This window comes from Anarhichas minor, unplaced genomic scaffold, assembly GCF_050575085.1.
Source record: "Anarhichas minor isolate MPS153535 unplaced genomic scaffold, ASM5057508v1 ptg000051l, whole genome shotgun sequence".
Lineage (NCBI taxonomy): Eukaryota > Metazoa > Chordata > Actinopteri > Perciformes > Anarhichadidae > Anarhichas > Anarhichas minor.
In genome coordinates this window covers 717,501-731,526 of record NW_027466497.1, presented here as the reverse complement: position 1 = coordinate 731,526, position 14,026 = coordinate 717,501, and the positions used below count along the sequence as shown (strand labels likewise).

The following is a 14,026-nucleotide window of genomic DNA, read 5'->3' as shown; positions in this document are numbered from 1 at the left end:
ACTGGGTCGAATTGACGTGATCACGTGTCATTATCTTTTCTGCTTGAAACCCATCGTGGCGATTTAAATAAATACAAATGTATTTCGCCAGACAGAACTCATGCTTGTTTCAACCACAGAGCTGTTCTTTTTTTAAATGAACACACAAAGAATAAGACATACAGTATACAGTACAGTAAGAGTAGGGGCTGCCTGAACCAACGCAGGCGAGGTCCCTGGAAAGTCTTCAAATAGACGGTATAGCAAACAAGATGACAAAAAAATTACACTCAGTTCTGGTGTAAGGATTAAGAAATACATTCATAAAACTATAAATATACACATATATAACTTCGGTACAATATTTCAAGCAAAATACATTTGTCAAAACTTTCAGTTGTGTGCTACAATAGTGATAGCAATGTCTCCTACACAAAATAAGGCCATTGTAAACTGAACAAGCCCTCATTTTCGTGAAAAATCTCAAGGCAGGTTTTTGCCTCTCCGACTCTCTCCTCCTCCTCCTCCTCCTCTGAATAATACCGCTCTCCTTACAAAAATAAAACACATTTCCAACATAGCGCTCAAGAGACGATTCAGGTCGATTGAAGATGCATTAGAAAAGTTTTGCACACAATGAAGTTGGGTTCGAGAATGCTCAATGTGGATTTAACAGGGAAGCAAGCAAGCGAATGGGTTTTCATTCCAAAGCATCCGCAGCCTTTTCATCCAACCTCAAGCTGCTACTATCGTTACCAATCGAAAACAGTTCACCCAGCTGCTCCATGCCACTAAAACCCCTCCTAAGTGTCTCCAATTGACACTCTGATTAATCCAACAACCTGACAACCTGCTGTAACTCTGCCCTGCCGTGGTAAACCCTGCTGCTTGTGAGGCTCCAACCTTTTACAACTCATTTAAAACTGTGTCAGAGTAAATCAAATGACCACGTATGAGACATGTTAATCACGTGTAACTATAACAATTTGCTCTAATGTAAGGTAAATGCAATAATAGGTGTTAATGTTCATATCGGAAAACCCTGATCCTTAAATTCTCTTCACTGTGGTTCACAACTTCAGTTAACTAGTGGCTTTTTAATACATATTTACACATCTAAATATCTCTCTCACTCACATCTCGCTGCTAAATATTATCCATCACGCAGAACAATAAATGCACCTCACTGAAAGACATACTGTACATCCACACTGCACTTTGAAGAAAGGCAATATTTCTATTTGGTTGCAGGAATCAAACGATTTGGACAAATCTGCCAAATGCCCTCCGCTCTCCATAAAAGCATTAAACATTCAGCAGGGAAGTTATATAGATCTAGAAATTTCTTTTAGATTTTTTTTTAACGTTCTTTCCATTATTTTCCCGCTCGTCAACCAACGTTTCTTTTGTCCTCACAAAAAGACGAGCACTGAAGAGATTGTGTGCAAATACCAAGAGTATAAGTCCGTATTTTAACATCATGCCAGCTGTCCACAAAACTAGATACTAATTAAAAAGGTACATAAAATGAATTCATATACATGACCATACATTTAAAGATCTGGCAAGAAATAGCTCCAAAAAGAAATTGGAACCCAGACCTTGATGGTTCTTCTGAAAGGGTTGTATACATCCCAAAAAAAATCAAGAATGCCAGAGTTCCCTTTATCCAAAGTTTAAGTGTGAATTATGTTGGTCTGTTGTGCTGACGAGAAAAAGTGCCTTTGCGTTTTCCCTTTTTGCAGAAAGATGAAGAGAGGAGTGAGCTACAAAGTTCACATATGGTGGTGATGAAACCAAACGTGAGCTCCTAAACATGCACAAGCTATTAATAGCCTGTAACGAGACCGTCATCTCTCCTAAATCTACGAAAAATACAACTCTAGCGTCTTTATCCATACACGAGGTTTGGTGTTGGTCCCAAGACAGACAGATTAAAAAACACTACCGTAAACCGTAAACACCAGTAGCTGAGTTTGCCCTGCTACTCCACTGCCATCGATGAAGACACACCTACTGCCAACAGCCAGGACAATATAAACTTTTTTTGTGTGTGTTTTCAAATGCAAATAAAATACTTCGAATGATAAGAACAAAGTGGCGTTGGCAATTGTGCGAGGTAAACATTAAAAGAGAAAGTTAGATTTTCTCAAAAGAGGAGAAAATTTAAATACATCACATACACAAATGCATCATAGCAAATGTTTTTTTTTCGGAACACATGTCTTTATCCCATATGTTTTGAATATGCCAATGTTGCAAAATATTGAAGTTCTTTGCAAACAAGTTACCTTATTATGATGCTCCGATTTAAGTCGAAAATCAGTGGCAGCACTGACCCGTTTTAGCTGTCCTAGTAAGCCTTTACACTGAAATTCAAAATACACTTTGAATTACATTTCCATGCTGGCATTCAATTAAAAGATTCAGAAATGCAGTGTGACCAAACAATTTTAAAAAAAAATAAGCAGGTAAAATAAACATAGACAGGTAATCAACCGCTGCATCTTTGTAATTCAAACATAATACATATATTTCAGTAAAGTGCCATCTTAAACACAAACCCGCTGCCTGACAGGAAATATAAAGAGTGACGTGTTGCACCTGAAACAAGTAAAACTACCGTACATAGCAGGTTAACAATCAACCTGTTCGAAAAGTAACACTGGCATTACAGTCAGATATATATATTTAAAAAAAAACTAATCTCGATTTCAATATACAGGTTAAGTTACAGTAAGTGTGGCAAAGAGGGGTGACCAAAAAGAAGGGTTAAAGGTTGTAGTTCGTACCAGCTGTGTGTTGTGTTTGCACGCGTTGGCGTGTGAAAGACAGAGGCATGCTCGCCACCTTCCGACCTCCTTTATGATTCAAGAGTGTGAAAATCAAAAAGGGGGAAATCAACAGGAAGTTCAAACAAGTCTGGGTGCTGGTTTTTCAGAGAGAGAGAGAGAGAGAGTGTGACTGTGGCACAAGAGCCCCAGACTTGAGCTAGACACATTTCCCAGAATGCCATTGTGCTGTGTGGCGCAACAGTCCTTTACTATAAAGATGGAGGCAGGATCAGATATTTAGTCCACCAGCGAATGCGTAGCTGGCTGACTAATTTGTTGTCTTCCTCTGCAATTGCCAATGATAGCGGTTCCCCCCCCCCCCTTCACCAAAGCACCATCCTCCCACCTAACTCAGTGCAGTGCTCTTATTGCAAAATAAAGTGGCGCTAATATCTGTTACATTGGTCGAGGCAAGCTAAATAAAATGATTGAAGCGCTTTAAAATGTCTATACAAGGGTTGCAAGCAAACATGCAGAATGCAGCCGATACATATATAAACACAAATAAGTATTTAGCTATCTATTCATATATATATATATATATACGTATATTCATATATACATACATATATATATATATATATATATATATATATATGTGTGTGTATATCTATATATAAACTCTGCCCTGTGAAATTATAGAATAGCAGTGTTGCTACCTCACATAACAGCCATTATGTGAATACCCAAGCCTGTTGCCCAGGTATGTTTATGTGTTTATGTCGTTCTCAGCTCATGTGTGTAGAATGTATGTTCTTTTTTTGCATTACATCTAAGTCATTGACTCTGCTACATATCCATACTTTATATTGTATACTAGTTCACCTACGACTTATAGTAGTAATAACAACAATAACAATTGCTTTGGTTTTAAAAAATAAAGTTTTTTTTTTTTCTTAGTTTGGCATAGAGAGTTTAGAAACTGGCATCAGGATGAACCTGGGATGAGTCGTGCCACAATCTGGTACATTGGAGTGCAGATTTGCTGTGTCATGGTAGGAAATGCTGAAATGGGACGGTGAAAAATGCTACATGTTCTGGTAAATTAAGTCTACTTCAAGTTGAATTTGCTTTGCTTTCTCAAAGCAAATCTAGTGTGTGAGAATATGGACGTGGTGAAGGATATGGCAGCGTGTCGGTGTGTGTGTACTCATGTGGACGAGATCAGGTATTTGCACTTTTACGTCAACTGTGTCTTCCTCCACAGACCGCACAGGAGTATTTATGTGTGTATGTGTATGCCTACCTGTCTTGCACTTACAGTCGTTGTGTATATACAGTACGTGTGTCCGTGTCTGCATGACTCTGCCTGTGCCCGTGCATTGTGGGTGTCTACTAGGTGTCTAGGTGCACGAGGGGCTGGTGGCGCTCTCCAGGGAGGACTGGGAGAGGCGTCTGGTGAGGGGTCCGATGCTGGGATCTGCCAGAGAGGAGGTAGGGAACAGCTTGTACCAGCCGCTGACTGTGGCAGACAGGTCCAAGTCCTCGAGAAGGATCTGGGCCATTCCCATGAAGCACTTGTGGTCCATACGCCCGTAATCCCCCCACACTATTACCTAGAGGGAGAGATGAGAATCAATTATACATACAGTCCAGGTAATGGGACATTTTAGAAGTCAGGAAGAGTTCTGTCATACCTGTAGGACTTTGCCCTGAGGACTGTCATCAAACAACAGAGCCTGCTGGTAGGTGGGGTCCAGATTCTTCTTCACTACTTTGGTTTTCTTCTTGGCCAAGCAGAGGCCATTCTCTAGCACATACACCTTCACGTAGGTCGCTGCAGGCAAAGCAACGAAAGACAACACAGTGATCAGACAGATTGGACAAAGAAGCCAAGTCGATAGAGTTTTAACGCAGAAGGTGAAGGCAGCTCAGAGTACCTGGTATGTTCTTGGAGCCCGGTTTGGGGGTCAACCGTCTGGCCTGGTTGACCTCCACCTCCAGCTGCCCTCCTCTATCTACCATGCCTACATGGACATCCCCTGTAGAGGGACAACATACCATGTCTAATAATCCAAAATACATATGTATATTATGACAATGAAAAACTCCAAACATTGCTTCACTGATGTCGCAATGGCCAATATCTAACTGCAGAGGGCGACACAGAGCTGTACGTATGTCTTCACAACCAGGTATGTTGGAGCACAGTGCTCTGTTCTGTTGTTTCTCACAAGCAATGACCTTTGCATGAAAGATTTATACCTCATGCAGGAATAACTTCACCGTGCTGAGTGAATACACTAGTATTGTGCAGTATTTTTAAATGCTGCTGCGCATGTCACAGTGAATATGTTCGTATAAGGCTGTAGAATATGTTCTCTGTCATCCTGCAACAATATTGACATTCTCGTGCATTACATCTTTAATTACCTATGATTGTTTTTGCATTGTTTAATAGACCTGAATCTTGCCCTTACAGTAATAGTTAATGAGACATTTCCTGTAAATCGTAATAAAATTGTACTTAAGGCCACAAAAACTATGAGTGCAAAGCATCTCGTAAAATCTCAGGAAGACACAAACTATACTTGACAGTAATGAGATGGACTGAACAGGAAAAGATGATGTTGTTGGTCTACTTCTTTAATGGCTTACCCATGGGGGGTGTAGCTAGTGTTTGCCGGCCGACAATCTGAGCGGGGCCTAGTCCATCCAGAAAGTCACTGAACTGGCTCTCAGGCCCCAGGCGTGTGGTGGGGAAGACAAACCTGAGCGGCAAAGAAACAGAATAATGGGACACTGTACACGCAAGGACGAGTGGATGAATGGCTGGTCGGGTACTCACGTTCCATCAGAGCTATTTGAGTTGGTGCTGCCGTCAGTTGAGTCTTTGCTGCCCTGCCGTGTCACTCGGTTCCTCATCTCCACCGCGATGCCGGTCTCCGTGCTCCGTCGGATGGTGCTGCGAAGCTTCTTCGTCCCGCCGTCTGAAAAACACAGAGGCCACAGCTCCGGCTTTAAGTGACCTTGTTTCAGCAGGATGATCCACTAAGCATAGTAATCAGAGGAAGTCGTAGAGCTGTCTGATAAGCAGGTCAGGTATTACACAGGACCGGTGTCTGCATGACAAGCATTTCATGGGGACATGCTGCATGTACATTCAGGCACAAATTGGTTTTTATGAAAAGATGGGAGTCCCCACATGTCTTGTCCTGCAGATATTATGAAGACCGAAGATGGATGTTTTTGTCAAACATTTTTAAGTCTGTGAGATGGGCTGCACAGGAAATATCCACAAAGTTAGCTTTTTTTTTAAAACTCACTAGAAATAAAGACAGATCCAGGTTAGCCCTGAGAACACCCATCTCTCCACTATTTATTTTGATGCAAGTTCAGTCGGGCAAGAAGGGAATCTCATATAATTTCCGCTGGGACGTCCCCGCGCTATTGGAAAAATCTCTCCACTTCACAGGTATTACTACGGCCCATTTCAAACAGGTAAAGCCCATTTTACAATGGCTGCTGTGAGTGGGGCGCAATAAGCTTTTAGGGGGACTCCTGAGCCTGACTTGCGAAGTAGAACACACACACAAATTGGTGGCTTGAGGAATGTTTGCGAGTGGTGAGGTAGAGAGAAAGTTAGGAGAGGCTGAGCTGAGAGGGGGACGGAGGGAGGGGGGAGAGGTGTTTAGGTTTTGCAGCTCTGCTGACGCGAGGAGAACGGGAGCGAGCTGGAGAGCTACTAACCCCACAAGAAGCTTTCAGGGCATCATCCCCAGTAATGACACACTGGATCTCTGTGTGACTTGACACGCCGAGTTCAAAGTAGACACAGTCAAAGTGCTCTGGGCTCAGGCTGTGACATGGAAGGTTGCGCACTCAGACAACACTTCGTTTATCCCTTCCGTCACTCCCATATTTGTCTCGCCATCCATAGTTCTTAAGGTCCAAAGAGGCAATGTGGGCTTACGTCTCTCTAATGCACCTCAGGGAAACACACACTGATGCATGTATTTTGATTCTTAAAGCGTTAGTGCAAAATATTCTCACGGTTTTGCAAAAACGAGGATTAAAAGACATCGCCTTGAATTCTGGGAAATTATAAAAAACTTTAACTGACAGTTTACTTATAATAAACTGATTAATCTAGAAAATAATCATCAGATTAATGGATGAAAATTCATGAAAATAATCATAAATTACATTTATGTATATGCACAATGATATGTTCACTAGAGGAAAAAAATGCTAATTGTTATTTGCAGAGGCTAGAGGCTGGTAGTAGAAAGGATGTAAAAGAGAGGGGGGGGGGGGAAAGAAACACTTTCATTCTCCCCGACGTCTACAACTGTAAACAATAAAGCAATATAAAAACATCCAATTCCCAAAGCCGTTCAACACAATGATCTACAGAGACACATGCAGACATCCACACACAGACGTCATGCTGACAGTTGGTATCGCTGGTGTCGGTACATTCACACCTCCGTGCAGCATTTACACTCTAACGCACAGAGTCTGCACGAGAGCAGTCTGGGCGGCAGGGTGACAGGTTTGTCAGACGGGAGGAGGAGAGCGCGGCTGTGAGGCCTAAAGACCTCCACAAAGTCTTATTTCCAGGACTTCCCTTTGACAGGAGCTTTCTAGGCCAGCACATTAGGGTTTTAAATTCTTAAAAATGTCTTAAACCTTTTACAGACATCTCTAACTTTTTTTCCCTTTTAACGTGTTAATTGGGAGGTGAATCACTGGTTAACAAGGCAATATCACCTGCTTTACGTTGTTGTTACGACTGCATTTGCGGTCGCACACTTCTCCTCTATAAGGAGACTTTTAACAAGCGGTTGCATTATTGTTGTCAGTTAAGCGAACATCCAGTCACAGCTGTCCCACTTCATTAGCCCGAGCAACTTTAAGCTCATTAAGAATCCTTTGCCGTGCCCGTATCTCATCGCTATGACAACCGCAGACACCCCACATCACCATCGTCACTATGGCAATAAACAGATAGCAAACAAAGCCACTTGATGAGACTTTGGGGAGGGGGAGGGGGGGCTGAAAAACAAAAAAGATGAGATTCAACAAGAGGAGAGAGGGCTTTGAAAGAGGGATGAAGAGTGAAACAGAAGAGAGAGGACAAGCAGAAGTAAGTGTTGAGGAGAAACGGGTGAAGAGGAAGATGAGAATGATGGGGTCCCATAGGTGTTGGACATGAGGAGAGAGGTGCTGCCTTCTGCTGCCTTCTATTTATAATCCTGCAGTCAAGAGTGTGTGTGTGTGTGTGTGTGTGTGAGAGAAAGAGTTTGTCTATGTGTGTGTGTGAGAGAAAGAGTGTCTATGTGTGTGTGTGTGTGTGTGTGTGTGTGTGTGTGTGTGTGTGTGTGTGTGTGTGAGAAAGAGTGTGTCTATGTGTGTGTGAGAGAGAATGTGTGTGTGTGTGTGTGGATGTGTGTGTGTGTGCGTGTGTGTGAGAAAGAGTGTCTATGTGTGTGTGAGAGAGAATGTGTGTGTGTGTGGATGTGTGTGTGTGGATGTGTGTATACATATGTGTGTATGTGTGTGTGTATACATGTGGGTGTGTGTGTGTGTGCGCGTGAGAGAAAGAGTGTGTGTGTGTGTGAGAGAAAGTGTGTGTATGTCTGTGTGTGTGTGTGTGGATGTGTGTATACATGTGTGTGTGTGTGTGTGTATACATGTGTGAGTGTGTGTATACGTGTGTGTATACATGTGTGTATGTGTGTATGTATACATGTGTGTGCATGTTTGCAGCATCACACCCAGACAAACTCCATGCCCTCCTGCTGCCATGACAACCCCCGCCCTCAGATCTGGACCCAGACAATAACCACCTGAGACAAATGGCACCATGGAGACAGCCTCATCTCCCATCACTTTTTTTAGTTTTTAATTCATTTTATTTATAGAGGCAACATTTCACCGAAACTCCTGCACTTTGCACCGACACCAGGAACCAAACTGGTGTAGAGTGAACTCTGCCCGGCTCATAGTTGAACCGCACGGGCCTGCTGGTCCTGAACACAGCTTTTAAAACTGTTATTCGAACATTATCAACTTAAAAGTGTGTTTGATAAAAAGCATCATGGTGGTGAAATGTCAAAATAACCTCGAAAGCGAGATCATACACACACGAGTGGGACATCCCCACCGTAAACTCAACTCAACTATACTTCATTTAACTTCATATCCACATGATACTCATTTGTCAGCCCCCCCCCCCCCCCCCCCCCCCCCCCCCAGTGATCTCCTTCCTATTTAATCCCCTCCTCCTCGTCTGCGCTTTCCCTCCATTCGTTTCCATGGCAATGCGTCTGCATTGCACCAAGAGCCCCGGCTGCCGTGTTCGCTGATAAGCCTTTCCTCCTCACTCTGTGTCTCTCCTCGCTCGTATCGTCCTCTCTGCCTCGCTCCTCAATCCGCCACCACTTCTTTTTTATTTCTCCGTCTTTCGGATCTCACAACACTCTTTCTTTCATGTATTACTGCTCTTTGTTTCATTGCTGTCCTCTTCCTATATAAATATACATTTATCTGCATTTCCAAAGTCCTTCTCACTTTTATTTTCCCGTTACTCAAAGTTCTCCAGTCCATCTGTACCACACTAACTTCTATCTCTTTTCCCGGTCCATCCCATCTAAATTATTTAGCGTATGTTCTCCTCTCCCTGCTGAACTAATATACAGTGTCAAATGCAACACACATCCTGGAAGGAGTAATTAGAGGAAGTCTGACATACATGACAAAAATAACAACATTACACAAGCTGTTGTGCTTCACCATGCTTGAGGAGACGGGGGTCTTTTTTATGCTACAAGGCAAGTGTCTCATGTTGGCTAATACAATGTCCCAGAAGAACACGCTCATCACACGCACAAAATTTTCTTTGTCCGTGCAAAAGCCAAGGTATTCATTGAAACTGTCATGCGGGCCACATGCTTGATAATCATAATAAGGCAAGATTGAGTGACAGGGAAGAAGATTATGCTGAGAGGTAGACAGAAGTGACGGGCATGGTGAGAATTAATAGCTTCAGTTGAGAGAATTAATAGCAGAAAAGGTGGGATTACTGAAAAAAACGCCAACAATGCAGAAAAGAGCCACACACTGTGACGGCATGCACAATTGCACATGATGTATAGCTTCATTGTGTGTGTGTGTGTGTGTGGTTGTGTGTGTGTGTGTGTGTGTGTGTGTGTGTGTGTGTGTGTGTGTGTGTGTTCAATAGATCATTAAAGCTGCTCTGACATTTGGAGAGAACACTGATGAAGCCTTTCTCATTATATGCCGTAATATAGAAAGCTGTTTTTAGACTCCCCGGCTGCGCCGACATGCCTATTGGATGCACCGGTGACGGCAACGATCCACCGTGCATAGCAACAGTAACTAAGCGGGAATGTTGGAGATGAAAGATCTGTGGTGGCGTCTTCCCCGCTGGACGCCTGCTAAATTTGGACAAAGGGAAGATTCAAGGTAGAAGAAGAAGTAGGAAGAGATTATGTAAATGTAGAGCCACATTCATGCATTGTACAGTTACATAAGATTCAGTAAGTCACGGTATACAGTATATATATATATATATACTGTATACTGTGACTCATAGATTTTTAGGCGAAAACAAAATGTTACAATTAACTTTCATGGAGTTAAAACTCAGTGTGAAAGTGTTAAAGTTGTAAACAGGCACAACTCCCAGACCGGACAATGCCGTGGTAGCGACCTGTCAATCACAAGGTAGCCACGCCCTAAAGCGTACCCTGCTTTATGGTCTATTTAACTGTTTCATGCACACTAGGAACTTAGACAGGACATCTCTGGTTAAAACATGACAGTGTGAACAATCAGAAGCCTGACTTTTTCTGTGCTTTGCTCAAGAGCACACAAAACAGCTGGAGGAGATTAATTCACAGTACCATTAATATAAAAATAATGCCTCAAGTTCAGCTAGTAGAACATTTATTTTTACCCTTAAAGGCTCTGAACGGATTTACTTATCCGGCTTCTTATTGTGGGCAGTGTGATTTTGCCTTAACACACAATTTTTTTAGAACTGTTTTGGTTATTTTTCATGACATATTTCTGTATTTCTGTTTATTTAACGATGCTTTTTACACTGGTTTGTTGTGGGCGGGGCCTAATTGGTTTGAAAAAGTTATGTCACGTGCTCCAATCACAATTCAGCATTTGAATCAGATTCTGATGACAACTGATAAACAGCTTGGCCACTGTCAATCAAATTGACTAAATCCCACCCACACAGTCCTGATGGAGCAGGCTAACCGAGTGTTAAAGTTTGACATTTGGGAAAGTATGCCAAACTCAATTTCTTGCGGTTAGCTTAGCATAAAGACTGGAAACAAGGGGAAACAGCCAGCCTGGCCCTGTCTGAAGTTAATAAAATCAGACTACCAGTATTGTTCTCTATTATTCAACCATTTATGAGACACTGCCAGCATTCCACTTTTCTTAGACAGTTATTCAACTCTAAGAGAGCGTGTAAAAACAAATAAATGTGATGGGGAGTTAAGTGGAGCTTAGTATCCTAAGTGTTACTCTGTCCTTAATGATAATGCATGGGAGATAAACAAAACTAATCTCCCCCTGTTGTCTTTGTGTGCGTGAGAGTGACATTAACAGCTCAGGCAGGGACATAAGCCAGGAAGAGGTCAATGCAAGGCGATTAGTCTTTCTGAGAACCGCAAGGGAAATGATTTCTTAAAATCTAAAACCTTCACGTATGGCAGGATGTCTGTCAGCGAGTTAATATGCCACACGGGCTCCCGTCTAATGACAATTAATTACAATGAGGAAAAGAGTAATCCAATTCAGATGTAATTTCCTCTTGATTGCTCAACTCGGAGGATGATGGGCAAATGATGCAAGATGGCCGAACGACTTATACAGGAGATGCAGATGAGAATAAACAGATGACATCAAATTGGTAGAAACTAACATGTTTCACAAAACCTTCCGTTGCCTGTTAAGCACTGAACATCACTTTCCACATACATACCCGGTGAGACAAAGAGACAACAGAATAATATCTGGTAAACCGCAAACGGTCTTATTATGTGTTAAAAGTCCAAATTCTGCCAGAGGGATGAGATATTTCCTTTTCCTTCTGATCTAATTGAACTACTTGTCTTCACTTCACGAAGCAGAATAATGAAGACAATTCCCCTTTGTAGGAAGAACATTGAACTCAGGGCAAGAAAATCCCTCAGACAAATCAACTTACATTCAGCAGAAAGGAAATCATCTCACTATCTTGTTCTGTCTGAATTAAGAACGAATACTATTTTACAAAACCAGACAAAATCCCAATCAATGTTTCCTGCAGTGCAGCAGCAGCAGCCACCCTGTTCTATAACACAGATTTAGAACTCAACCTGTATATGTTCTCATTGGCTGAGAAGGAACTACAAGTGTGTGTGTTGTTCCTATGCACCAAACGCTGCCCTCCAGTCCACCCTTTCTTTAACAGCACCATACGGCAAATGTCAGCAGTGTGTGCGTTCTGTATTAGAGTGTGTTTACAGCGCTCTTACATCAAGAGAAGTGGTAATGATACCCTGATCATAGGGCTTTTACACACAGTCCCTCATAAATGCACACAACACGGTGACTCACCTCACGCACTTTTGAGCTCGGTGACACACACTGCCACTTATTGCCTATTAAAGCCTTGCAGGGGTGCCTGTAAGTGCTCTTGCTCATTTTCGACCCGGGTTGCTAAACCTGAGAGCTCTTACTCTATTAGTGTGGTTTGCCAGATCGGCTAAAAGCCCCCCCAACATATATGGGAAAGAACACCCGAGTTGGTTCTGTTGTGTAAAACACTGACATGATGTAAAATGCATCAAAGAAGAAATAGCAACTCCATGAGCTCCAACAAAGCACGAGCTTTGAGTTGTTGCTGCGAAAGGAAAAGTTTTGGAAATATGCATATTTGCTTTCTTGCAGAGAGTAATTTGAGGCCACAGCCAGAGGGGGTTTCGCTTAGCTTGGCTTAGCACAAATAACTGGAAGCAGCTAGCCTGGCTCTGTGCAAAGGTTTAAAAAAAAAAATCTACCAACGAGCTTCTCTAAAGCTCACTGTGTTATTACACGTTATATCTTGTTTGTTTATTCTGTACAACTGAAGTGTAAAAACAAAACAGTTGTGGTTTTACAAGGGGGTCATATTTATTGGCTGGTTGCAGTAGATTATGTAAATGATGTGGTTCTAGACCCTTAGTGATGCAGGTGGGGAACTGTGGCTTGCAAGCTAACGGCCAACATGCTAGCCAGGCGGGACACGCAAGGACTAGTACATCATTTCACTCATTCAGAATTTAAATAAAACTATTTATTTAACTAACTGCATGCTTACTGTTAGCTAGTAACTATCTGCCTCTTCTGTCTGACTAGAAACTGCGGTTTCTACAACTTCTTTCAACTTCAGCCATCTTAAATGCTGGAGTGGCCAGACTCCAACTTGCAACCTCACAGTGACAAAAAGACACCAGGAAGTGCCTTTTTAAGCTTCAGCTGGGCTGGTAGGTGGATTTTGTTACCTTCGGACAGACCCAGGCTAGCTGTTTCCCCGTTTCCAGTCTTTATGCTATGCTAAGCTAAGCTAAGCTAACTGGTGCGCGTGGTCGCTTCATATTAACGTACAGACATTAGATTGGTATCAATCCTCTCGTGTGACTCTCAGCAACAAAAACTGTCAAGATTTTCCTTTAAATATAAAGGTTGCCTCAGATTGAAGGTTCAGTGCCTTACAATTTCACACTTTGTTGAAAGGCTGTGTTTTTCCTGTAGACACACATTTATATGCACACAATAGCAGGTATACAGGCACAAAGGAAGACATTCACAGTTGAACGGTTCATCTGTCTGGCTAAGAATAGAGCGTGGAGCATGGAGGAGTCGGTGGGCGAGATCAGGAAAACATGATAGACGCTCTGAGTGAAAGTGAGAGCAAAAAAAAGATGGAGATGAAGGGAGGAGAGATAGCAGAGACAAAATTAAGATGTCAGTGAGCTGGAGGAAACACAAAGAGGGCGACGGGGGAGTGGAGGGAAGCTGATCGCAGGTCAGCTTAGCTGGTGTTTGGTAGCCCCTAAAAGCACCGGTGGGGAAGAGAAAGCTTTCAGAGACACGAGTAAGGTTTCAGTTTGTGTGTGTCAGGAGAGCCAGTGGCTCAATATGCTTCAAAAAAAAAATGATCGAGGTAGTGGAGCCCGAGGTGGGGTGAGGGAGACTACAAA

General features: G+C 42.5%; 1 protein-coding gene across 2 annotated transcripts in view; it reads right to left on the bottom strand.

The window, feature by feature from the left end:
• Positions 1-4,156: 4,156 nt before the first annotated feature.
• The window catches only part of rims3 (regulating synaptic membrane exocytosis 3), a 25,933-nt gene continuing 16,063 nt past the window's right edge, over positions 4,157-14,026 (bottom strand). For both annotated transcript variants that reach the window (XM_076075359.1, XM_076075358.1), the window contains 5 exons: positions 5,602-5,743; positions 5,412-5,524; positions 4,694-4,795; positions 4,451-4,590; positions 4,157-4,369 (listed from right to left, as the gene is read on the bottom strand). In XM_076075359.1, coding sequence (XP_075931474.1) covers positions 4,157-4,369; positions 4,451-4,590; positions 4,694-4,795; positions 5,412-5,524; positions 5,602-5,743 — 710 coding nt within the window. The remainder of the gene's footprint in view (positions 4,370-4,450; positions 4,591-4,693; positions 4,796-5,411; positions 5,525-5,601; positions 5,744-14,026) is intronic.